Source organism: Nicotiana tabacum, chromosome 13 (assembly GCF_000715075.1).
Source record: "Nicotiana tabacum cultivar K326 chromosome 13, ASM71507v2, whole genome shotgun sequence".
In the NCBI taxonomy this organism is placed as follows: Eukaryota; Viridiplantae; Streptophyta; class Magnoliopsida; order Solanales; family Solanaceae; genus Nicotiana; species Nicotiana tabacum.
The window spans coordinates 121,235,399-121,263,330 of NC_134092.1; the positions used below are offsets into that span (position 1 = coordinate 121,235,399).

At 36.7% G+C, this 27,932-nt stretch overlaps 2 protein-coding genes across 2 annotated transcripts; one reads left to right on the top strand and one right to left on the bottom strand.

Annotated features, from left to right (window-relative positions):
- The first annotated feature begins 570 nt into the window (after positions 1-570).
- On the top strand, positions 571-3,849 carry LOC107817053 (uncharacterized). The gene is made up of 4 exons (XM_016642829.2): positions 571-894; positions 1,032-1,151; positions 1,968-2,198; positions 3,094-3,849. Exons 1-4 carry the CDS (start codon positions 715-717, stop codon positions 3,457-3,459), a joined length of 897 nt encoding a protein of 298 aa, XP_016498315.2. The 5' UTR covers positions 571-714; the 3' UTR covers positions 3,460-3,849.
- A 1,891-nt stretch (positions 3,850-5,740) lies between these two features.
- On the bottom strand, positions 5,741-27,932 carry LOC107817052 (dihydrolipoyllysine-residue acetyltransferase component 1 of pyruvate dehydrogenase complex, mitochondrial). The gene is made up of 23 exons (XM_016642827.2): positions 27,656-27,932; positions 25,694-25,744; positions 18,051-18,099; positions 17,941-17,974; positions 16,157-16,206; positions 16,019-16,063; positions 15,802-15,875; positions 15,493-15,562; positions 13,452-13,640; positions 13,308-13,352; positions 13,113-13,186; positions 12,620-12,689; positions 12,011-12,412; positions 10,130-10,190; positions 9,980-10,024; positions 9,811-9,894; positions 7,644-7,720; positions 7,510-7,572; positions 7,147-7,217; positions 7,000-7,060; positions 6,686-6,746; positions 6,466-6,546; positions 5,741-6,112 (listed from the first exon to the last, which is right to left on the bottom strand). The coding sequence occupies exons 1-23, from the start codon at positions 27,769-27,771 to the stop codon at positions 6,054-6,056; spliced, it is 1,932 nt and encodes a 643-aa protein (XP_016498313.1). The 5' UTR covers positions 27,772-27,932; the 3' UTR covers positions 5,741-6,053.

Consider the following 27,932-nt stretch of genomic DNA (forward strand, 5'->3'; position numbering starts at 1 on the left):
TTCTATAATAAAAGGCCTCCACTTAGTCATTTAGCCACTTTAATTTTTTCTTTCAAAGTGATTGAGGTTAGTTGATCTTTTCTAATTCTTTCTTCAAGCTTCTTTTTTGATGTAGCCATAATGTATACAAAATTGTGGATGTTAACATGAATATCCAGTCATACAAATATTCAATAAAATAAAAATAATTACATGTCTGAGAAAGTATAAATAGCTCACATAAGGATAGAAAGAGATAAGATATCTAAGATAGTTTCATCATGTCATGTGTAGACGTTTAAATATTTATTTTCAATAAATTTAAAATCATGTTGAATAAAAGTTATAAAAGAGACGAAATATGCCTAAAATTGTATACAAAAAAAGTTATCTTGGAAAATATATAATTTTAAACAATATATAAAGTGTAATGGAAGAAAAGATTGTATATGCAATAGCAATGGTTGAGAATATGTCTTTAGTATGTTAGTATGTCTACTTTAAATCATATGCTTTCTATTTTTTTATTGTTATTTTGTACTATAATATTAACCTGAAATAAAACTAAATATAGAGACCTGGTCAATGATATTCAATGATTTTTGTACTTTTTCTTGCTTTTCCATTTCCATCCGGTTCCTAACTTCCAATCAAAAGGTCAGAAAATTCTTCTATTTGCAACATTTTTTTCCCTTCATATTACAATCACAAACCAAACAAGAAGAATAACGAGTAATGAGCACAGAAGAGACTCTCGTTGAAGCTGCACTACGAGTTCTGAACACAGCTGACCCAGTCGAGAAGGCTCATATCGGCGATGAAGTAGCCAATAGATGGCTAAAAGGCCTCATTTCTCAGCCTTATAATCATTCTGTTGAACTCCCTGTTCCTGATCGCCCAGCCCGTCTCACAAATGTAATGATTTTTGTGTTGCTCGAATTATTGTTTCCTATGTCTACCACCTGTTCGATGAAATGTCTAAGAGATCCAAATGCTTGTTTTGCTATATTTGTACGTGAAATTTACTGGGAAATGCTTATAATGCTGAATAGGTGAAGTTGGTGTCGCCAAGTCTCATGCCAAAACTTGGGAAAGCGGGAAGCTTGCAGAGTAGACAGGCCATTGTACACAGTCTTGTTCACACTGAAAGCTGGGCTATTGACTTGTCTTGGGTAATAAAAAGCACCCTCATTTCTTGATTTCCTCTATTTTTTCGCTTATGTTATGTATTCCCAAGTATATTTGAGTTTTTTTGGGAAAACAAGTATTTAGTCTTTATTAGCTTGTGAAGACATTCGTAGGGTCTTTGCTGATAAGATAAATTAGTAATAGAGCAAATTAATGAATGCTGAGATTTCTAGATATTGTTGGGTAACGCCAACATCCTGCCTATGGCAAGGCCCAAATGATTGGACGGGAATGGCTCGGTCGTACTCGTGATTGTACATGGATTGCTTGAAGGCCTTGGTTAAGAAATGAGTTGCGCTCTTGCTATCAGATGTAGCTTTTGGTATGATGGTAAAATGCTTGATTGTAACGGATATAGTACTTGGTTCAGAAAATGGTAGACTAGATATAATTTCTCAAGTGGAATGGGTTGTTTTGCACTAGAAACGGGAACAAGAGGGGTTATTCTTGTAAAGGTAGGCAAAGATAGGCGGGTCCAACTGGTGAGCTGTTTACCACTGCACTCACAAGTTTCTTTGTGACAATCAGATTGAAACTTAGTGTGTGTGTGTGTTTCTATAAATATATGTATGTAGCTTAAGTTGAAGGAAATGGGCCTGCTTCACCGTACGATTGCTCATGGATAGTGAAACATCAAACAAGGTTGTTAGCGCTGTTGTGACCTAGCATGGTGGATGGTACACCTCTGTTTGATGATTCATTGTTGGATATATGCATTTTTAAATACCAGTTACTTCTCAAAATCAATTATTGTATTAGCTTTCCCGGTATGATTATATATGCCATTGGTCGTCCTACAGGATATAATTGCTCGATTCGGCAAGCAAGAGTCAATGCCAAGAGAATTTTTCACTGATTTTGTGAAAGTTGCACAAGATGAAGGGCGGCATTTTACTCTACTTGCTGCACGGCTTAAGGAACTCGGATCTTTCTATGGAGCTTTACCCGCTCATGATGGCTTGTGGGATTCAGCCATTGCTACTTCCAAAGATCTATTGGCTCGTTTGGCTATTGAACACTGCGTTCATGAGGTTTTATCTCTATCTCTTACACATGATAAAAGAAATCAGGATATTCATGAATGAATTAACAAAAAGACATTTTCTTTGTGAAGTCTCGATGATTGAGTTCATTGGAAGTCACTGGGTTCTGAACCAAGTTTTTATGTCTTACTTTTGTCAATAATTTTGATAAAAAAAATTCATAAGCCCTCTGATAAGAGTTCATTCCAGAAAATTCCTTGCTTTATGCAGTTCATCCATTTAAATGTGAAACATTCATAATGTAAGAGCTCACTGTAACTTTGTAGTTATATTATATATGATAGTTACATATGAAACAACCAAAATTTGAACAAAAGGAAGAATCAAGTTTCCTTCGTTCATGATCTTTTTTAACTATTTATTGTCACTTCAATTTTACGATGCATAACATATAAATTATTACGTGATAATAATTGAGTGGTCAGCAAGCTATGTCAATCTGGCACTAATAGATCAGATTCATGATCATTACTAGCTGAAATATTAACAGACTGCTGCAATTTTGCATTGCGATATCACTATTAACCTCAGTTATTCGTTTCTTCAGTATATAACGTTCATTGCTGACACTAGTGATCCTTAACTAGTTTCCAGGTTAACATGAAAACAAGGGTATAATAAAGTGATTTCATGCGGTTAGACATATTTTAGGCATCTGTGATGGATATGCACAAGTCTTAGACAAAATTGAAGTATTAGCATAACTTAAAAGTCAAGGAAAATGAATAGTGTGGACTTCCAATATATCTTATATATCAACAAGTTTCTCAACAGTGGTATTGATCAAAGGCTTGTTTTATGCAGTTCATCATCATTCTATTTTGTAGCATCGTTTTCACTTTTCCATACCAGATCGCTGACTTCGCATTTTTTGAGAATGTAGGCAAGAGGACTTGATGTGATACCAACCACAATATCCCGTTTCCGCAATGGCGGTGATAATCAGACAGCTGAATTATTGGAGAATGTGGTTTATCCCGAAGAAATAACTCACTGTGCTGCTGGAGTAAAATGGTTCAAGTATCTTTGCTTGAGATCAAGAAATCCAAATCCAGGCGACCTCTCGTCACAAGAAAACAGTGACACCGTGGATGTAGACAATGAAGTCATTCAAAGGTTCCACTCCACTGTGAGGACACATTTCAGAGGGCCATTGAAGCCTCCTTTTAATGAGCAAGCACGAAAAGCTGCTGGATTCGGTCCACAATGGTATGAACCTCTTGCCATTAAAGATTGCACAATGGAATAAAGGTATTTCTTCTCTGGTCTCTATAATATATGATGCTTAAGGCTACAGGAGGGAAATTGGACTCTGGTTAGGGAAGTTTGTCTTTGTTTCCAATTCTCATGATATTAAGCGCACCTGTTACAGTGGATTATTATAACTTCAGTGTTAGGAGGACTCTTCTAACTGGACCCTCAATTGCAAGGCGCAATATCATAGCAACAATTCTTTGGATCCTTCTCATTATCAGGTGTTGTATCTAATTTAAAATTTTATATCGAACTGACAGTTAAAATTGGAAGCTTTGGAAGGTCATTATGACCGAACTTGACAACCAATATTCTTTTCTTTGAACTGCTGTTTGGTGATAGCAAAAGATTTTGTTTGCTGTTGTACGTTGCTCGTCTTGCGACACATGATTTCTCAGTTCTAATATAATAATCGTATCAGTGGCATTGGACTAAAATAATTCCCAGCAATTTCTCTCAGACAGCCATCTCGGGTCTGTTTAGAGGGGCGAAGTAGTAAATTTTCAGTCGCTGCCATCAGTTAGGCAGTGACAAATGGCACACAAAATCACCTTAACTTGTGACAATACACGAGAAGCGTGGACAGTTTGGTTGAGTCATGACCTAGTTCTGGTTCGATTTTTAACCTTTCTTATCCTCGTAGTTCGCTTGTTAGCTCCCATATTCTTACGCGTGTTTAGGATGTTCGATTTGATTGCACCGCTGTGGTTTTATGGTTCCATTTTAAATGTATATCAAGTACTCCGGAGTGAAATTAAAAAAATAGCTAGATTTATAAGTGGTAATTGAAAAAAATCACCGTTTCAAAAGTAATCGAAATTTAGTCACTTTTCATGTAAAGATAAATTTGAACAAAAAATACTGTTCAAAATCCGGAAAATATTCCCGCATAATATGCTGGAGTTTGAATTTTTTACATGTGAACTTCCAACATAATATACTGAAGTTTCAGTATATTATGCTGGAACTCCAGTATATTATGATTGAGTTTCAACTGGAACTCAATCATAATATACTGGAGTTCCAATATAATATACTGGTCCAACATAATATGCTGGAATTTCATACACAGGTGCTCCAATCGTCAGTATATTATGCTGGAATTTTTCGTGTGCTGGAGTTCTAGCATAATATGCTGGAAGTGCATATACAGGTGCACCAATCTCCAGTATAGTATGCTGGAACTTTTCGTGTTGCAGCTAAATAGTGGCTATTTTTAATGACTTTGCAAACGTTGACTATTTTATAATTATCATTACGAAAACTGGCTAACCCGTGCTATTTTTACAATACTCCGTGATTAAGTATAGAGTTCTCTCTAAAATTGGAAAACAACTATATTTAGTATACAGTTCAAATTACTCTTCTTTTTTGCCCTTTTCTTTGGGAAACCAAGCTTCTTTTTAGCCAAAAGTAATTTTTTTTGATGTGGCCAAAAGTGCCTTTTTTCATAAGTTAGAGTGTTTGGCTCAGCTTTTAAAAGGGAAAAAAGTAGGTCAAATTAAAAAATAGCCAGATTTACGAGCGGTAATTGAAAAATAGCCACAATTTCAAAAGTAATCGAAATCTAGTCACTTTTCACGTAAAGATAAATCTGAATGAAAACACTATTCAAAATTCAAAAATATTTCAGCATAATATACCGGAACAACATAATATGCTGGAAGTTCATACGTAGGTGCTCCAATATTCAGTATATTATGCTGGAACTTTTCGTGTATTGGAAATTCATATACAGATGCACCAATCTCCAGTATATCATGCTTGAAATTTTCGTGTTGCAGTTAAATAGTGGTTATTTTTCAATTACCAGTTCGAAAACTGGCTAGCCCGTGCTATTTTCCCGAAAAAAATACTTTTAAATAGAAGCAGAAATAATTTTTGAGAAACAGAAAAAAAAAATCTCCGCAAAAACACTTCTTTGAAAAGCACTTTTGAGAAAAATATACTTAAAAACACTTTTTAAAAGTTTGACCAAATACTGATTGCTACTCAAAAGTACTTTTCGAATTAAATAGTCAAACACAATGTCTCACCAAAAATATTTTTTTGAAAAGCACTTTTCTAAATAAACTGGTTTTAGAGGCTTAGGCCAAACAGACTATTAAAACTTAAACCTTCTGGAAAAAGATCGGCTGAGGCTCAAATATAATCAATCTAATTTGTCAATTAGCTTCTGTTCTAAAAGCGCCAATGTCAAAGCCAGTACACCATATATACTCGTAGAAACAAAAGAAAAAAAAGGAACAACTTGAAAACTCTACCAAGCCAGAAGGGGGGGGAAAGAATCAGCAGCTCTTTATTTGGTAAAGAATACTGAGGCACTTTATTGTACAACTTTACAGGAAAAGCAGATAGGAGTATGACGTTGTCATAAACTTTGTCGAGTATATCACCGAAGAAATGGTGGTGTCACTCGTATTGAAACTAGTCCAATTTTATGGACCTCAATCATTCTCATCTTCAAGAACAAAAATGGCACCATTAAATACAAGAAAGCTTAGGATCTGAAAAAGGCAAATCTGAAAGATCTATGCCGTCTGCACAGGTTGTCCTGTAGGATATTTTGTTAAGTAAACTTCAATTGTATTACACTAGAAGCCTCTTGATGTCACTGAAGTTAGAAGACAATGCCGAAATGAAAGCACCTGCAAGATTGATTCATATTTGCTTTCAACCATAAGCACCCAACAGCAAAGCAGAAAGAAACAAACAAACAAAAAAGAAGATAAACTCCACTTGGATGGCAACTGACTTCACTCCTTACTTATCAAAAGACACAAAAAGAAAAAGAAACACAATAACTATATCTATTAAATGGACAACTACGAAACTTTGGACAGTCAAGACTGATGGTACAATAACTTGGGACTTGAAACTATTTGGCGATGATTTGCAAGATTAAGTGCAAAACAAGCAACAAGTAGCATGAAAAGTAATGTCAACCTCTATCAACTATCAGTTACAAGGTTTAAGAGATCAATCAAATGTTTGCACTTACCTCCAACCTTTCCATCAAACACGCGATGATCGGCAGATAAAGTCAAACTCATTTTGTTAACTACAGCTGGCTTCTCAATTCCTGGAAAGAAGGAACCAAAGATCAACTAACAACAACTGCTACTAGTATGTTTCAATTCCAAACTAGTTGGGTTGGCAATATTCAACAAATTGCAGTAGAGAAACAATTGTGCCAGAAGAATTTTCAGTCAGAACTTTACCGTCAGCGCCAACCACTGCTTCAACAACTTTATTGCCCCTACCAACAGCAAGTATACCAGCCTGAGGAAAGACATTACAATGTTATGGATTCTAAGCTAATGACAAAGCAGATTTATGAGCAGTGGCAGAAATAACCTGTTCTGACAGACTTATTAGGCTTAAGTTATAAAATCCAATGCATCAACTTTAGGAGTTCAACAGTTCAGGGGAGGACAATATAGGAAATCTAATCTATTGAGTCAAAGGAAAGCAGATAACATTTATCTTTCGTGCAGGGGTGCTCCCGCATGTGAAGGCAGAAAAGTATAAGAACCTGAGGGGGGTTGATAATTGCACAAAACCGATCCACTGGAAACATGCCCAAATTTGAGATGCTGCATAAAGAACAGAGAAGATATAACCCCTGACCAAAGGAATTCTCTCTATACTATACAAATAGTACCCAAAGTCGATTATTCACCTGAAAGTGCCACCTTGGTATTCATTAGGTTTAAGCTTTCCAGCCCGTGCCTTTTCAGCAAGCTCCTTGATCTTTCATGCACAAGCATATGATAATTAGAAGGTAAGATACCAGAATAAGCTGAGATATTAGACTTCTAAATAAAAATGGGTGAAAAACAGTTTATACATACAGAAGAAATTACATTATTTCTAGTGCTAACTTCTGAGAGCAAAAATGCAGTTTCTTTCAAAGCATCATAATTCTATAGTTTAGACATACCGCAGAACTTCAATATCCCCCACTTAGAAGTAAATACTGTGACTAGCCTTATTTCCACAGCTATTCAAAAAATAAACAGTTCAACACTATATCCAATTTTACCTCCGCAGAAATTGAGGATATGGATTTCTGATCAGCATTCCTGACAATTGGGGTCATCAAGCCCTGTAACTCGAGAGAATGGGATGAGAACAAGATTTGTATGAGGTCCAAAGAAATTGTAGTATGTTGCATACCTTTTCAGTGGCAACCGCAACTGATATGTCAACAGAATCACAAAACACCACCTCTCCTTTTCCAACATCCCAGTAAGCTGTCATGGATTTACAGATTAACCTTTTCAGGGAACTAACATTTCAGGGGAGAAAGCCTCCCTAGTGAGCTAGTCATCAGGAAGTAATTGTTCTAGCTACCTATTGGAGATCATAGAATGAAAATACCCAGTGACATGAAATAATAGAATTTACTAGGTACAAGGGAACTCATTTAGTGTGCTGATAATTTAAAGTTTATTAGTAAAATTCAAGGAAGAACAAGCATACATTGGGAATTAATCAATCTGGGATAGCGGGAGACCATATTTGAAGAAAATAGCCATCAATTAAATATAATGACCTCTCCAACCTTTTCAGCTTTTCGTGCTTGTAAGGGGGTCAAAGGGTATTGTGAGAAGAAAAGTTCAGCAAAACTATAATACTCTCAATTGCTGGTATAGATGGTATCATGATGTACGGAGACAAATGGGAGAAGATGTCAAGTTACCATTTTACAGTATCCTAGACAAACACCAACAGATGGACATCGACATCAAAAGTTATTATGTATGCTGGGGAGAAGACCCAAAACAACAAAAGTTTTAATGGAAGGAGTGGTCTCGTTTTTTTTTTTTTTTTGATAACCATGGTGTCCAGGCAGCTTGCGCACACCTCGACTAATTCCATTGGGTATCTGCTATCTTCCACCAGCACAAGTACTAGGTAACTCTATCCAGCAAGGCTTGGACAGACATGAAGAAATCACCTAGCGCTTTTACCTCCGCTGGGATTTGAACCTGAGACCTCATGGTTCTCAACCCACCTCATTGACCACAAACAGTTTAACTCTGAAGGAACAGGTAGACTGTAAATATATTCAACCCTTTACGCAATAAGTTGCAAAATATACCAAAGCAAAGAGGATATCGCTGCAGAATTCTTGAGCCAGTATGACTAGCAGTTTGACTTTCCACAATATAAAGTCAAAGGATAGATAACTTTTGAGTTATGGGAAGAGGAACAAAGAGAGAAGAAGTGTACATAGAGGGCTGTTAGTTTGTAACAATAGCATCTGTTAATATCAATATAACATACTGTAATTTGTAACAAGACACGTCTCCTACTTTGTGAGGAAAAAAGTTTGGAACAATGAGAAAGAGTTTCTATTTTACAAAGTGAGTATTCTTTCCTGCAAAGAAAAGTTGAACAGTCAAGAGGCTTCACTCTGGACAGCAGAGGTAGTACATGATTTTGCTGAGGAAGGTAATAGTTTGTCATGATTAGGATGAAGCCTAATGGGTTAAGCTTCTCATCTAAGTGCTTCTCTGTAAAGATGTTATAGGAGATTGACCTTTGAAAATAAGAGAGCTAGCATGCTTCATTTATATTAATAGAAATACATACATTTATAGCTTCACTTCAAAAGGTCAATATTCATTTCTGGACTCATCGAATAAGAAAAAATTGGATACTCCTTGAGCATTTGTGACAAAAGGGAAAAAGGACAAGTAAATTATTGTTAATGCAACATTATCAATCTTCATTACTTTACTGAAATATAACTCATAATTTTCTGAAGTACCTAAAACAGAACATGATAAATATAAGTTTGTAAAAGACTTTTAGGATATCTAAGTGCATGTTACATTCTTGTCTCTTTTGCTTCGGTTTATCTAGTATCGTGTTGTTGGTACTGCTTGTTGCTATTGCTTATTTCTCATCTTTAGGGTCTATCGAAAACAGTCTCTCTACCCTCACAAAGGTAGGGATAAGGTCTGCGTACACTCTACCCTCCTCAGACCCCACTTGTGGGATTTTCACTGGGTTTATTGTTGTTGAAGTGCATGTTACAACAGACACCAACTGCATTTACCAGAAAACCTATCTTTTCTCCCACCTACACCTCCTTTCAGGGATCACATGGTCTTTTCCTGACATGGAAAAACTAAATGGAACTGATGGGGAAATATCAAAATTGAGAAAAAAGATATGGTCATTCCTCTAACAAAGCTAGAAAGCTTGGCTTCCACGTACTAAATGAATTCGCAATTAGGCTTCATATATAATTATGCTTCACATCATCCTACATTTTAGTTGTTAATATGAAATAAGTTAAGAACTTAAATTAGCAATGAAATATTAATCTCACCATTTGCTTCTGGTACATTTCTCAATGCTGTTGCAACCACTTTGATGACAATGTCATTCACCGAGACTTTAACATCATACTTTTCTACACAAGTTAAAGATGCGCCAAACAAATTATGAAGGAATATCAGCAAAAGCAACAAGGCAAATTAAACACTTTAATTCTATACCTTTAAGCTCCTTTCTGAAGGAGAGAAGGGAGTCCAATATAACATCTGCTAGAAACGACAATTAATTTGATAAAAGTTCCACATGTTAGACATTAGTAGATTACTAAGAGTACTATTTTAAAGCACTACGAACTTGACAATTGACAGAACCTGTGGACAAATATAAATGAGGGGTAGATTGCTTAGATTCCAATAACCTTGCTGCTATCACCTGCAAAAGATAAGGATTGAGCGATGACAAATTAAGTACGAGATGTCATCAATGCAAGTCACCTTTATTCATGAAAAGAGATTGGGAACTCCACTTGAAGAATACATTGTTGGAACCTCTGCTTAGTGAAAATAAGAACTATGTAGAAGCAAAAGCCCAAGTAGAAAGTGGAGCCCAAGAATAGAGCAAAACCACAATGAGTATACTACATAACTAGCAATTCAGCAGAAAAGAGGGAAAAAAGAAAAGCTAATACCCTATCTGGCGTCCTTGTTTAAGCAGCTAATTTATTAGCATATTTTTTATTTTAAGTTGTAATATGTTGAATCTTCTATTTCTTCATATTTCAACTTCTCCTTGGATGATTTGCAAACTGAACCTTCTAAGTTCAGATCTCACAGATCAATTTGTTATTCATTATTGAATACTCATTCAAGAAAGGACAACTCAGTAGGTCTAGAGATGCAGTGATATTTAAGAACACTGAAATTCGTTATTACTGCCATCTTAAATTTTTTAGGCCACTAAAAGTTTTTTTAAAAAAGGTTTATCACATTTATTTGGTTAACAGTACACAACTGCTTTCTCCAAATAAAACAAAACTTTTCCCAAAATTACTTCCATAATAACCTACAAACTTCCAAATGTTATCACTTCGACTTCCAATTTCTTGTACAAGTTTTTATCTTTTAATATCTCCCCTCCATATTTGTATGTTCAACATTTATTTTCGAAGTGTGAGATTTGTTAAGTGTCCCACATTGGTGGAGGAAAATGGGTTGTCGTCTCCTGATAATGTCTTGGATATCCTCACCTATTGAGCTAGCTTTTGGGGTTGAGTTTGGCAAAATATCCATTTCTTAGTATGGCATCAGAGCTAGACCCATTTCTATTCTTGCTTTAATGTTGGACCCCTGTATTATATTGTTTATGGGCCAGATGTCCAGCCCTAGCCATGAGCAGGGAGGAATTTGTTAAGTTGAAGAGGTGTTTTAGAATCATAAGTGTTAAAGCAACAAGTTAAGAGTTGGAATGTTGGAAGAGTTAAGTTTTTTAGTTAGATATTGTCTTTCCCTCCTTTTACATTGTCAGATTGCATCTCGCTTGTGGTGGGAAATACAGTGTTGGTTTGGCCTACAATGGGTGATACCAGACACGATTAAAGAGGTATCATTTAGCTGGACTTTCAGAAGATGGAGAAGAAGACGCAGGGCTTCGGATATCACTTCACTTGCACTTACACGGACCATTTAGAGAGAGAGAAAACTAGGAGAGCTTTTGCTGGAGTAGAGAAGGACGTCGTACATCTGATGATTAGCCTCTTTTCCCTTATTGTGTTTTGGTGCACCCGTGAGATTCCTTAAACAATAGAAGATCGGGTGCCATTCATAGAGAGCCATATTTTCTTGTGAGGCTTCTCTACTTTTTGGTATATTTCTTGTATACGGGTATGTATGCCCTTCATTAATAAAATTTTATTACTTTATTAAATTACAAAAAGATAGCCTTATGATGGGCAAATATAATGTGTATTGTGTTTAAACCTTTAAGTTGGTGTATCTTGTATTCATCAAATTATCAGTCATTAATTTATCCCTTTTCATCTCTTATTTTCTGACCCACATTTAAAATTGAAGAGGCTATTTTATAGATAGATGAAACTGAGTCTTGTCCACGAGTTAAGATCTTCCTTACATTTCTTTTCAATGTGTTAGCAAATATGATATAACATAACTCATGCAACACAATTCAAGCTCTATCATCTAATAAGTCCTATAAGATAAAAGGATTAGATAACTGCTGATCGTAGTTCGTAGTACCTTGCGAATCTGACTATTGGGTAAATCTTCATAAGCATCTTTTTGTTGTCCATCAGATTTCAACCCAAGTGACTCTGTTGGAGTAGCTTGTTGGTCGACCATAGGGGGAGATGGAGTTTCCTTCTTAATTGACGAAATTTTGGTTGATCCCTTTCCAGACTTCAATGCAACGAGAACATCTCCCTTTAACAGGGTACCACGAGGACCAGATGCTGGAATTGATGATGCATCTAAACCATGTTCCATGATTAACATTTTTGCAGCTGGACTGATTCTGTTGAAACCTGTCGTCTGAGTTCTAAGTTCAGCTGTGGCATCCTGACGGACCGTCTTTTCTTCCTTGACGACATTGTTGCCGCTGATTGATGTCCTCACTTCTTCAATATCATTTTCATCCTCAACCTTGCAAAACAGAAGAATTAATTCCATATGATGCCAAGGATTATAATGCACAGAAAGTAAATTTACGCTGTCAAATTAACAAAGAGAACTAAGACAAGTCCCTATCCAAATCTCTACCGACTGATCTGCATCTTCTAATTGTTAAGACAACAAAAAGTCCTGTAACTTTTCTCAGTTGGTGAAAAGAGAGGAGCATTAGCAACTTACTGTGATTGCAATAGGCTGCCCAACAGCCACATCTTTTGAACCTTCAGGTGCCACTATTTTAGCTAAGAATCTGCAATTGTAACAAATAAAAATAATTTTTTGAGGGCATCAAAATGAACATATGCAATTGCAAAACCAATATTAAATCCAAGGAAAAAAACTTCACAATCTGCAAGAGCAAACAGGATACAGATGGAATGTAATGTCCCCTACTTTGAAGATTCGGAAATACGAGAACCATAATGAACAACTCACGTATTCCTCCCAAAAATTAATAGTATATAACTAGGATGGCCTTGTCTATTATGTAATGTTAATATGAACAGTGCATGAAGGACTCTTCCTTCACTATTTTAAGGCTGCTTTTTCGGATAACTAAAATTTCTTGGAAATAGTTATCTCAAAGAGTACAGTGAAAGATAACAGAAATCTTTAAAGGCATGTTATTCTCATGCAATTAAATGTCTTATCTAAAATGTGATAGGAAATCTACCCTTCTTCAAGACTTTCAAACTCGAGGGTTGCTTTGTCAGTTTCTATCTCACAGAGAACATCACCAACTGCTATCTGTATCAAAAAAAAATATATATATATATATTCGCATATGCAATTTAATCATCACTGCCCCATGTCTGGGTCATTGTATTTAAGTGATAAATTCATTAGCCTCATATCATGCAGCACCAACCTTGTCACCTTCCTTTTTCCTCCATTTAGCAATGTTACCTTGGCTCTATAAGTAAAAGTTCAAAGAAAGATTTTATCAGCACTGAAAGGAAAAACAAACAAGTATAGCGTGGGAATTCAAGAGTCCATTATGAATTGTCCATACCATGGTTGGGGACAAAGCTGGCATATCAAGGACCAAATGAGGAGGAAGTTCAGATGTGCTGATATTCACAGGACTGGCTTCTGGCCTGTCTCCCGTTGCTGCATCTGTCTGAGAAGATACCTGATTTTTAACCTCTGATGCACCACCAACAGTAGCAGGGACTTTTTGTATGTCATCTGCTTCTTCCACCTACTCAATTAGCAGAATATATTTACAATAACCAGATATAAATGGCAGTTCACACAAGTCGTTTAGAAGCATGTAGGAAATGAGACATCCAATCTAGTTAGGCAGAAGAACATTGATAGAATAAAGCAATAAAGGCGACAGTCATCCTCAATTTTCACAGGGAATGGATTTTAGGTCACGCTAAGGTAGAGACCGATTGTAATTCAACCGTCAGAATAACAAAATAAACTGCCAATTGAGGAACGTCAAAAAGACAAGAACTTGCTAATAGACTCCTAAAACATTTAATACGACATCTTCATGTCTAAGAGCCCGTTTGGACATAAGAAAAATTTCACTTTTTTTCGAAAAATTTTCACTTTTTTCCGAAATCAGTGTTTAGCCATAAATTTTCAAATTTTCACTTGAAGATAAATTTTGGAATTTTTCGAAAATTTGAAAAACTCCAAAAAGCTGTTTTTCAAAATTTTCACTCAGATCACTTTTACTTGAAAATTTTCAAAAACAACCCAAAAATCTAAAATTATATTCATGTCCAAACACAACTCTAGTTTTCAAATACTATTTTCACTTGAAAAACAATTTCACTTTTTTCCGGAATTTTACAATTCTTATGTCCAAACGCCCACTAAGTAGTTATAAGATGGTTATTGCTTTTATAGCTACACTTTCTGCAAAAGGAAACTAAAACATAAAAAGGGATGTGATTTGAATAGATAAAGGACTAGGCCCTTCCAAATGCGGACTGCCTCTTTCTGTTAAAAGGTTGTATTGCTTCCACCTGAGTTTACCACCTAGAGTACTCAGTGAAGACTCTCCCCTATTGATCTTCTTTTGAGATTACAATACTTACCGACATTCTGATCTTTGCTATTTTTTTTTATCTCAACCATTTAGCGGAAATCCTTCTCAAGTTCACCCAGTAAGGTTCACTTGACAAACAAAGAAGCTCTAAGTTGGTAAACTCTTTCAGAATTTAGAAACATCGAAAGAAAAAACGCTAAAATGCTCCTTAATACAGTTGGTATGCTACTACGAAAATGGAGTTAAATTTAGTCAAGAATAACTTAGAAACAATTCTGGCTTTTTAATTTCTTTTTGATAAGGAACTTTGAAACAGTTCTGTTCTCCAAAAAAAGATAGAGACGACCAAGAACCAAATTTATTGCTCGTCTCTCTAGGTAGAAAGCTATCAATTTATTTCATACATTACTTTCTCCTCCAAGTTCGACACTTGAATATGAGATCCTTATACCATTCACTTTCTAGTACAGGGGAAAGAGGTCTCCTACTCCATCAAAATTCTCCGTCACTTATCTTTCTCATACTTATCTTTTGAAAAAAAAAAAAAAAAAAAAATTTATAAATCAAGAACTTTTAATGGAATTTCTAACCAATGGTTTCAATTTTATAGAGTATGATACTAAGCTTTAAAATATATATCCAGCTATAGGTACGAATAGGAAAATTTTATTTAAATTAAAAGTACAAGTGAAAGAAAAAGATATTGAGTTTGAACCAAGACAATAAAGTTGTTCTAGGAAAGAGGCCCATGCTTCTTTTCTTCTGAAAGGGGAAGAAATGAACAAGCTTTTCAGAGAGAATACACACTTCCCAAATGAGATTTTTAAGTTCCCTTGCGGTTCAAATAAAATGGACAATGGAAATTCTTGACTTAACACAGACTTCTTTTTTCATTTTGCACCAAAGAACTTCAGAGGAAAAGAGAAAAGAAAACTGCAGCATTGTCACTTCAATTATATTTCCGTGGTGCTTGACTGACAGGAGATAATCACAGAAGAGAAAATGAAGAGGAAAAGTGGCAGGAGAAATATCTGAGAACTCTCATTACCGTAATTGCTATAGCCTGTCCGACTGGTACATCTTTTGTTCCTTCAGGGACCAATATCTTTGCTAGAAAACTGCAAATAATATCCCAAAACAACAAAAGCAAAAACATTAAAGAAGTGCACTGTTAATATGATGATTAGAGTGAGTAATTATGGCATTTAGGAACAGCAAAAGAATCAGTGAAGATCATTAATCACATACAAAATATCTAAAGGAAATGATGAAATCAGAAAAGAGCACTAATTACCTTACAAAAAAGAGCATCAGATAAGTTATAAATAAATACATCACAACTGGAATATAGGCTTACCCTTCTTCAAGACTTTCAAACTCAAGTGTTGCTTTATCAGTCTCTATCTCACATAGTATGTCCCCCACTTCAATCTGTTAGGAAATCAGAATTCAACTGAGTGTAATAACAAAGAACTTTCAATTATTGAACCTTAAACTTTAGATGGCATTATCTCTGTTTCAACGTGAACTTGAGCTATGACTTTAACTTCAGGTAACCATGAAAAACAACTGACCTTGTCCCCCTCTTTCTTTCTCCACTTTGCTATATTACCTTGAGTCTGGCAATGAGATGAACAGGCAAGTTAAGGATTTCCACAATAATAAGGAAATAGCAAGCAGAACACTTCATCATTTAGAAATAACGCCATTACCATTGTAGGGGACAAAGCTGGCATTGCCACCTCTGTATGCAAAGGAGCCTCTGCAATAATAGGAAATAAGATTATAACATTTAACAAAGCCCTCATTTCTGCCTCATAATCTCATATTTTCAGTAATTTCTCACATGGTTCAAATATAAGTTGTATAAAAGTGAAATGCTTTTCATTTTTTAACGTGTCCAAAGGGCACTAAATATCGTTCCACTTTCTTTCTCAAATAGAAAACAGATTCACTTATGGGGGAAGTAACATTGCAGCTTCATCAGACAAGACGGTTTCTCCAAGAGACTCCACACCTAAAGCCTACATCTTCGAGAGGATATTGTGCCTAACACCTTATAAACTAAGGGGTTGTTTGGTAGGAGGTATTAGAAAAAATAATACAAGCATTAGCTCTATGCATTACTAATACCTTGTTTGGTACATTTTTTCAACCTGTGTATAACTAATACTTGCATTAGTTATACATCATACTTGGTATTAGCCTATGTATAAGTAATGCATAGAAAACCATGGCATTAGTAATACAAAGGCTATTAATGCATGCATTAGTATGGTTAAAGACAAAATTGTCCTTAAAACCCCTTAAAGCTAGAGAATATGGAGGGCATTTTTGTAAACAACTATTTTTCTAAAAAATTATGCAATACATTATAATTTTTAATACACCACACCAAACAGTTTATAAGAAATAATATCTGCATAACTAATGCTTGCATTACTAAACCATGCATTACTAATCCCTGCATTACTAATACACCATATTCCGCACTATTCTTATACACCCTACCAAACGACCCCTAAGAAGACTACCTATCCCATATATAAGTTAAAGACTTTAACTGCTCTTCAAAATTCATGCATTATGTTACAAGCTAATGCACCACACAATAACCAGATTTGCTATCTTTGGGCTCTTAACCATATGATAAGGAATGAGTTAATATCTTGTGGGCCAATGGCCCCATAGCATATATTAAACCGATAAGAGGATGGTAAAATCATATATTCGGAGAACACAAGATACACACATAGTAACCAAACACTTGCTGGAAAGGAAACACCTTAGATTTAAGTTGCACCACCTAGGACCAAAATTGCTTTGTTAGGCTTCTCTATCTGTCCCAGGTGAGAAGGTCAAGTGTTTAGCAACATAAGACATACATTTATATATCTAGAAGGGGACAGACGTCTTTCCAAATGATTAAGTGTGATGGAGCAGCCACTATATTCTAAGTACAAGATTCGAAGGTACTTAGAAGTAAACACAGCTAAACCTACAGCCTCCAAACCACCAGATTTACACATCAGGTCAGAGAAAATGAACTACTAATCCATCTCTTTATCATTCAATTTATCCAAAAACATGGAAGTTACAAGAAGCAAATTCATATTTATGTAATAAAATGATGATATGGGGGCGTTATTTTTCATAGAAAAATATTATAAATGAGATACAAGAGATAAGCACATCACTAAAGCAACGATCTCCTACAAACAAATGTTATTAAAAGCACCGACTTTAAAGGACTTATCTCCGAGTTTTCTTCAATTTCTCTTAGATGTCAGAAGTTGAAAGAATTTCTAATTCTAAAGCTGTACTCTACTTACTTCTCTTTTTATATGCTCTTTTCCAATGCACACCTTATTGATTTCATTCGGTGTTGGCACTTGTGAGTCAAGATACGACAGCGGAAGCTACTAAACGCAATCTATGCATGTTGGAAAGATAATGACATAAAGTAGGAGCAACATCATTTGTAAAATATACTTACCAGCTGACGATAGATGCCGAACACCACTTTGTAACTGCAACATTTTCAACATTAAATTAGAGAAACATAAAATAATGAAATTTAATTGGCAGACAAGTATTGCAACTAACCTTAGATGGTATGTCATGGATTCCACTGAGCAGACGGAAATGTAAAGGCCTGGCGGAACTTCTTAGTTAGCGAACAGCATAAAGTTTGAGAAGAAACTATTACAAAGCAGATTAATCTACCTCCAGCTGATTAATAATTAATATTGATGCAACTTAATCCGTCAAGGAACCATATCATCTCCATGCAAAGAATCTTGTCTATCCTTATTAGTCCATTAAGTTGGTTTTTCTGCTAAACCAGCATGACAAGTCCCAATATTGTAATATGCAAGACAGAGGATTAACTAAGAAACTATGCTACTATTGGCACCGTAAACTAAAAACTACAGCAGAAAGTCAAATTTAGCTGGTCATTATATAATTTAAATTTCATCTCTCGAGAATTTTATTAACTTTGCATATGATATGAGAAACCTTATTAGCGCCCATAGTAAGAATAGAAGAATTCATTGAGGAGTCTTTAGAACTTTATTACTTTCATGGCTGCCAATTTATGCAGATGTGCATCATCTAATTCACAACATATGTCCCAGTCACACAACAATACTCAACAATACTGTTAGTTTACAGATATGTACATAATGTAGTCTTGTCCCGCATTGGAATAAGAGTAATATGTCCTTGTAGAGTATAGCTATAAATAAGGACCTCTTGTATTGTATTCTTTATCTAATATCAATAATATATTTTCTCCCGTGCTTTTTTACATGGTATCAGAGCAATCGTGAGAGATTTATCGCTGTGCATAAATTCCAGCGACTCCGGGAAGAGAAATCAGTCACCGAAAGTCTTTTTCCGGCGACTTTTTTTTCAAGGTTGTTTGCGTCTTCTTTGTCTCCGTCAGTGTTGTGCAAAATCCAACACTACCACAAAAGTCGTCATTGTCCGGTGACCAAACCCCAGTGAAAATCTCCGGCAGCAGCCTCCTTACGCGCCACCAGAAGCTCACGCGCGTGAGATCACGCGCCAACGCGTACGATCACTACCGGCCATTTCTTGAAAAATTCCTTTAGAACAGTTGGGTCGCCTAGTAATTCCGATCCTACCCTTACTGTTTTCGTTTCATTCCAACCACTTTGAGTTTTTCCCGACGGCTACAGTAAGATTCCGACGACTACAATATTCCCTTATTCTGTTTCAGTGTTTCCTTACTCTGTTTCAGTGGATTACAGTTGATTCTTTCTCTTATTTGGTAATAATTTGCAACGATGTCGTTGGGATTTGATGTTTTTGGGTCTAGAAACATGAGTTCTGGAAGCTCTAGTGTTATGATTACCTCTGAACCTTTAATGGGAAGTTCAAACTATTTAGCTTGGGCTTCATCTGTCGAGTTGTGGTGTAAAGGTCAAGGTGTTCAAGATCATCTAATCAAACAGTCTAGCGAACGAGATGAAAAGGCGATAATAACACTTTGGGCAAAGATCGATGCTCAGTTATGTAGCATCTTGTGGCGATCTATTGATTCCAAGTTGATGCCCTTGTTTCGTCCATTCCAGGCATGTTATTTGGTTTGGGCAAAGGCTCGTACCTTATACACTAATGACATATCTCACTTCTATGATGTGATATCGCGGATGACAAACTTAAAGAAGCAGGAATTAGATATGTCTACTTACTTGGGTCAAGTACAGGCAATCATGGAGGAATTTGAGAAGTTGATGCCAGTTTTTACTAGTGTTGAAAAACAACAAGAGCAACGACAGAAGATGTTTCTAGTTCTTACCCTCGCTGGACTTCCTAATGATCTTGATTCAGTACGCGACCAGATTTTGGCTAGTCCGACTGTCCCCACAGTTGATGAATTATTCTCTCGATTAGTTCGCCTTGCTGCAGCACCATGTCACCCAGTGATCTCATCACAGATACTTCATTCCTCTGTTCTCGCATCCCAGACAGTGGATGTTTGGGCGTCTCAAACTATGGAGAATAGACGAGGAGGAGGTTGTTTTGGAAGATCTAGACCCAAGTGTTCTTATTGTCACAAACTTGAACACACTCGTGAAATGTGTTATTCCTTACATGGTCGTCCACCCAAAAATGCTTACATTGCTCAAACCGAGACTACAGGTAACCAGGGATTTTCTTTATCTAAAGAAGAATATAATGAGCTCCTTCAGTATCGAGCAAGTAAGCAGACATCTCCACAAGTAGCCTCGGTTGCTCAGACTGATACTTCTGTTGCTGGTAATTCTTTTGCTTGTGTTTCCCAGTCTAGTACTCTTGGACCATGGGTCATGGACTCAGGCGCTTCTGATCAAATCTCTGGTAATATATCACTTTTGTCGAATATTGTATATTCACAGTCTCTTCCCACTGTTACTTTAGCCAATGGATGTCAAACTACGGCAAAAGGAGTTAGACAAGCTAATCCCTTATCTTCGATCATCCTAGATTCCGTTCTTTATGTCCCTGGCTATCTTTTTAGTCTTGCATCTGTTAGTCGTTTGACTCGTGCCCTCCATCGTGGTATATATTTTATTGACGATTCTTTTATTATGCAGGACCGCAGTACGGGACAGACAATTGGTACAGGACGTGAATTAGAAGGCCTTTACCACCTTAACTCACTCAGTCCTTCCATAATATGTCTAGTTACAGATCCTCCAGACCTAATCCACAGACGTTTAGGACATCCGAGTTTATCCAAACTTCAGAAGATGGTGCCTAGTTTATCTAGTTTGTCTACATTAGATTGTGAGTCGTGTCAGCTTGTGAAACATACCCGAGCCTCCTTTTCGCGTAGTGTTGAGAGTCATGCAGAGTCTGTTTTCTCCTTAGTTCATTATGATATATGGGGTCCTAGTAGAGTCAGTTCAACCTTGGGATTTCGTTAGTTTGTTAGTTTTATTGATGATTATTCAAGATGTACTTGGTTTTTCTTAATGAAAGATCGTTTTGAGTTATTTTCTATATTCCAGAGTTTTTGTGCTGAAATCAAAAACCAATTTGGTGTTTCTATTCGCATTTTTCGCAGTGATAATGCCTTAGAATATTTATCTTCTCAGTTTCAGCAGTTTATGACTTCTCAAGGAATTATTCATCAGACATCTTGTCCTTATACCCCTCAGCAAAATGGGGTTGCAGAGAGAAAGAATAGGCACCTTATTGAGACTGCTCGCACACTTCTAATTGAATCTCGTGTTCCGTTGCGTTTTTGGGGCGATTCAGTTCTCACAGCTTGTTATTTGATTAATCGGAAGGGTGTTCATCCGAACACCCTTCGTCGGAAAATTACACTATTTATATAGGGGTAATTTTTTTATTTACGTATAGATATAATATGTTGAACCCCATTGACACAAGCCAAAAGCTTGGCTTAGTGGTCAAGGGTGTTCAGATTTTGTAGAAGGTCGCAGGTTCAATTCCCGTCAGCTGCAATCTAATCTTTTTACCTCAGACTTTTTTTTAAATTTTAAACGAAACGAAACGACGTCGTTTCGTTTCGTCTCTTTTAATATGTTTTTCCCCCAAAAACGTGACTGACTTTGGGTTAAAATCCCTAAATCTCTCTCTCTCTGTTGCCTCACTGGCTCACTCCACTCCCTCTCTCTCTTCAATCTCTCTACCTTGTTGATGTTGCTTGCTATTCTTGTGTCATGGCATTGGCATCCCAGGTAAATTCCTTGTTCTTTCTAACTTTTTCCGAATTTTATTAGTGTTTTATTGGTTATTCTTAATTTAGGTTAATGACTCTTGTTTGTTGTTTTTTGATTCTTGAATCTGCAGACTTTAATAATGTAAATTATTGAGTTTTCTACTGCATTTGCTTTGATAAACTTATGGAAAATAATTGCTGATTTTTTTTAAAATTGAGATACTTTTGACTCGATCTTTGGTGATAATTGCTGATATTTTATTCCCTTTTGCTGCATATGTTACAATGATTAATAAAAATCTATCAAAGCTAATAATTTGACTCGATCTTTGGTGATAATTGATGATAAACTTTAGAATTGAAGTCTTTGATGAATTATATGAACATTAGATTGAGCACTGTTTATCTTAACACTATGTTTGTGTTGAGAACTTCTCTTTCTATTAATGAAATATGTTGTCATCAATTTTATTTTTTTTGGGTTGGCTAGCTTCATTGTGTATTTGATTTTTAAAATTTTTGAACCCCCTTCGCAAATATCCTGTCTCCGCCACTGATTCTCACAGCTTGTTATTTGATTAATCGGATGCCTTCATCTCCCATCAAGGATCGAATTCCGCATTCAGTATTGTTTCCCCAGTCACCCTTATACTCTCTTCCACCTCGTGTTTTTGGGAGCACGTGTTTTGTTCATAACTTAGCCCCTGGGAAAGATAAGTTAGCTCCTCGTGCTCTTAAGTGTGTCTTCCTTGGTTATTCTTGTGTTCAGAAGGGATATTGTTGTTATTCCCCTGATCTTCGTAGATACCTTATGTCAGATGACGTCATATTTTTTGAGTCTAAACCTTTCTTTACCTCTGCTGACCACCATGATATATCTGAGGTCTTACCTATACCGACCTTTGAGGAGTTTACTATAGCTCCTCCTCCACATTCGACCACAGAAGTTTCACTCATACCAACCGTTGAGGAGTCTAGTGTTGTTCCTCCTAGAAACTCAGCCACGAGAACACCACTCTTGACTTATCATAGTCGTTCGCGCCCTACATCAGGCCCAACTAGTTCTCGTCCTGCACCTGACCTTACTCCTACTGCGGACTTGTCTCTTCCTAGTACACTGATTGCACTTCGGAAAGGTATACGGACCACACTTAATCCTAATCCCCATCATGTCGGTTTAAGTTATCATCGTCTGTTATCTCCCCATTATACTTTTATATCTTCTTTGTCCTCGGTTTTCATCTCTAAGTCTACAGGTGAAGCGTTGTCTCATTCAGGATGGCGACAGGCTATGAGTGACGAGATGCAAGTAAATCTACAGTTGGTTGTCGTTGGGTTTATGCAGTCAAAGTTGGCCCGATGGCCAGGTTGATCGACTTAAGGCCCTTCTTGTTGCCAAAGGATATACTCAGATATTTGGGCTCGATTACAGTGATACCTTCTCTCCCGTGGCTAAAGTCGCATAGTCCACCTTTTTCTATCCATGGTTGCGGTTCCTCATTGGCCTCTCTATCAGCTGGACATTAAGAATGCATTTCTTCACGGTGATCTTGAGGATGAGGTTTATATGGAGCAACCACCTAGTTTTGTTGCTTAGGGGGAGTCTCGTGACCTTGTATGTCGCTTGCGTCGGTCACTTTATGGTCTAAAGCAGTTTCCTCGAGCCTGGTTTGGTAAGTTAAGCACGGTTATCCAGGAGTTTGGCGTGACTCATAGTGAAGCTGATCACTTTGTATTTTATCGGCACTTTGCTTCAAGTCTCTGTATTTATCTAGTAGTCTATGTTGATGATATTGTTATTACTGACAATGATAAGGATGGTATTACCAATCTGAAGCAGCATCTCTTCCAGCACTTCCAAACTAAGGATCTAGGCAGATTAAAGCACTTTCTAGGTATTGAGGTTGCTCAGTCTAGCTCAGGTATTGTTATTTCTCAAAGAAAATATGTTTTAGACATTCTTGAGGAGACAGGGATGATAAGTTGCAGACCGAAGGATCCGAATTCTAAACTTCTGCCAGGACAGAGGAAGCCGCTTAGCGATCCTGCAAGCTATAGGTGGCTGGTTGGTAAATTAAATTATCTCATAGTGACTAGACCCGACATTTCTTATCCTGTGAGTGTTGTAAGTCAGTTTATGAATTCTCCTTGTGATAGTCATTGGGATGCAGTTGTCCGCATTATTCGGTATATAAAATCAGCTCCAGGCAAAGGGTTACTGTTTGAGGATCGAGGTCATGAGCAGATCATTGGATACTCAGATGCTGATTGGGCAGGATCACCTTATGATAGACGTTCTCCGTCTGGATATTATGTTTTAGTAGGAGGAAATTTGGTGTCTTGGAAGAGCAAGAAACAGAATATAATTGCTCGGTCTAGTGCAGAAGCAGAATATCGAGCAATGGCTATGGCAACATATGAGCTAGTCTGGACCAAACAATTGCGCAAAGAGTTGAAATTTGGTGAAATCGGTCGGATGGAACTTGTGTGCGATAATCAAGCTACCCTTCATATTGCATCAAATCTGGTGTTCCATGAGAGAACTAAACACATTGAGATTGATTGTCACTTCCTCAAAGAAAAGATACTTTCAGGAGAGATTGCTACAAAGTTTGTGAGGTCGAATGATCAGTTTGCAGATATTTTCACCAAGTCTCTCGCTGGTCCTCGTATTGGTTATATATGTAACAAACTCGGTACATATGATTTGTTTGCACCGGCTTGAGGGGGAGTGTTAGTTTACAGATATGTACATAATATAGTCTTGTCCCACATTGGAATAAGAGTAATATGTCTTTGTAGAGTATAGTTATAAATAAGGACCTCTTGTATTGTATTCTTTATCTAATATCAATAATATATTTTCTCCCGTGCTTTCTCACAAATACATTGGAGGGAGGGAGAGAGAGACTTGATTGTCTACAATCAAGGATGTGCATACACAAGACTTATGGCCATCATTGGGAAGCGGGTATCTTTCTAGACATAATTGGCAACAAAATTAGTAGACAAGTTTCCTTGATAAATCAGTTTCTTCATCAAACATTTGAAGGAGTTAATGTAGTCAGGTCTTAGGATCCATAACTCCTTTGGTGAAGCTTTTGTTATTCCTTTTTCCATCTCCTTGTAACTTTGCATCATTGCAATGTCCTTTCATTTTAATTTCAAAGAAAATAAGTCCCTAAACAACCTTCTTTCTTTCAAGAAGATTTCAAAAACATAACAAGAAGTTTATGGAGAAAGTTTCTCTTTGAGATCGAGGGAGTATCATCCTCATTTGGCGTAAATCTGTAAAAAGAGTTGGTGCATCTCCAGCATCTTGAACTTGTAAAAAGAAGAAAGGAAAGCTCGGTGATCTAAGCTCCCTTATGATGGGGTACAAGGAAGGGTCGGACAACATCGGATCTGATGTACACAATACTATCTTGTATTTCTGTAAGAGACTATTTGCGCGACTTGAACCCATGACCTGTGACAACTTTTTAACCGTTGCACCAAAAAAAAAAAACGCTTCAGATTGTCAGATGTATCTTAACAAGGGTATTGGTATGCTTACGTTGGCCCTACAAGTTTTTTTCACGTTTTCTAGCATAAACATGTAAATGTAGGACTCATGCCTCCATAGGCATGATAGGAAGGGTAAAACGCAATGAGTCATCATGATAGGCCCTTCTAGGGCAATGTATCCATCATTGCTCAACACCCCAACTAGACTACATGAAATCTGGAAAATTGGGTTGACTTTGGTTGGATTAGGATTGAGACTCAACAGGCCCCCAAAAGAATGCTTAACTAGCTTAATGCTTGGCTTTTGACTTGGCATTAGATCTAAGACAGCCACTTAGATCACGATACCATTTGAAAATGGAAAAACAGTGACTAGCTAATAGAAGAAGTTCTACATATTCATTCATCTTAAATGATAGTTCTCTAGCAAAGATATGACAGTTAAAACTTGTCCCATTATATGGAGAAATTTGAAGTGGGATGGCATATTCCAATTCATTAAGCAATAAAATGGTCGGACAAAAATTCTTAACATCCAAACCTTAGTGACGTAGCCTCCACATCAGGAATTTGATTCAGCTCCCCAGAAACACTGCAAATAATGAACATCACAATGCACACTTTATCCAGGTGAAGTGCTTAAAAAGAAAGCTTCTCAATAAGTTTGAACACCCATCACAATCATTGATTTGAATTAAATGAAAAGTGAGGCTCTTGTACAAATTTCTTAGGCAAAAATGATTGATATTCAGACAGAAACAGGTACACAGCCTTGTACATTACGAAGAGTACTAGAATGTTGGTGCATCACACCATTTTTTCTTTAGAATAAAGAACATAGCTAAACTACATTGAAGGGGTGCAATCCCAATGCTGCCTTGGATTTACCTCAACAAAAAGAAAACCTAAAGTTCAAAGCACTTGACCTATCAAATCAATATGGACAAAAGGGGCCTTGATATATGTATATCAAAAAGTTATTGAGGAAAGGAAATAGAAAAATCAACAGATGGAAAAGCTTTTCTTCTTTTTAACTAAACTTAATCGTCTTGTGTGCCAAATCCTTTTCAAGTTTAGAGCACTCATGAAGCCTTTCCATTGTTGTTTCTATTTTAGATTTCTTTTCTTGTTACTCCTTTTACTACTTTATCTTTGATATCTTGTCTTCAATGCAAAGTACAAGCATTCAGTTACTCGTGATTCTGCACCCAAACAGACACCCATATTCATTTTATTTCTGCCAAACTACAACCAATACTGCAAGCCACTTTTCCCACGACACATAGTTATATAATCGGTCAAACTAATCGGCATGCGTCTTGAATTGCATTAGATGCCCTTAATCTGACTGGATATTAAATGAAATGACTCTTGCACACGCCCTAAAAACAAAATAATCCTCTTCTTTCACGACTGAAATTTTCCACCATAATGAATCCCAATCCTCGCCCTCCAAATGAAGATAGAACCAGTGTTGTCAAAGCCGAAAAGCGTTAAAAAGTGCACCGAGTCTATCAGGCTTTAAGCGCAAAGTGAGCTTTCGTTAGAAAAGGGGCAACAAAAGAAAAAGTAAAAATGCATATGAAATGCAAGAAAAAAGTAATAACCTCATTCATAATGATTTCCTTAACAGTTAATATATCTTTTTTGCAGATATATTTATTGTTTAGTACCGTTCTATTCAAGATAGAATTTTATGGGCAATGAGGCGCATGCTTTAGTGCTTTGCCTACGTTGTAGTGCAGCCTAAGTGACACGAAGCACACCCTGACCTTCTCTGAGCTTCAGGGCTTAAGCGCACCTCAAATGAGTCTTTGACAACACTAGATAGAACCTTTGGAGCATGTTAGATGAAGGAAAATCCGCTTTCTCCTCAGATTCTTCTTAAAGATTTGCCCATTGACAAGACGGACATCTTCAAATTACTTAACAGTAACAAAAAAAAGGGAGTAACTTAGACCGTAAATCTATTAAATTTGAGGTCTCAAACAGTTCAGTAAGGTTCATCAAAATGGGAGAAATATTATCATTTGAGCAATGCATTAGGTATGTATGCCCACAAAGACCAGTAGGCGATTGAATCCACCATGTATGCGCTGGCCGCTGCACGAGCTATTTCTAGCCTAAAGCATGCCTGAACTACCAAAAAAAATGCATTTTTGTCCTCAACTCATCCCCTATAGCTTCTTCGTTTTTTTTTAAATTTCAACAGGTGTCCATTTCCTTGATCAACCAAAATCCGAGAGCAACAAAATAAAAGAGCCAATGAATAATATAAAGAAAAAAAAAAAGCAATAGACTAATAGCCTGTTTGGCCAAGCTATAAGTACTTGCGAGACTTGTCAATCTCAAATACGTACTGCCAGAATTCGAACACACACAGATTAACTTTTCTCCGAATGTACCAATCTCTATAATCCACGCCAACATTCAGCAATTTGTAATTCTTATTATACGAGCTAGAATTCAAAAAATGGACAAAAATGTAAGGAGAAAAGCGTACTGATGGAGAGATCGGAAAGTGGAAGAGTTGGATGGGCCGGCGGCGAGAAGACGGCGAGCACGGAGAAGAGAAGGAGCTCGGAGAATCACCGGATGACGAAGTCTGGAAAGCGCCATCGATCGTTCGCAGATCCACGCTTCCTTTCGTCAACTTCTCTATATACGGCTTAATGTGTCCCGCTATGAAATTGTTGTTTCAATAGAGCGAGCGACTTGTTTTTTTCTAATTTTTTGGCTTCTCGGCTCGCTAAAGGACTTGCTTGCCAAAAACTATAGTT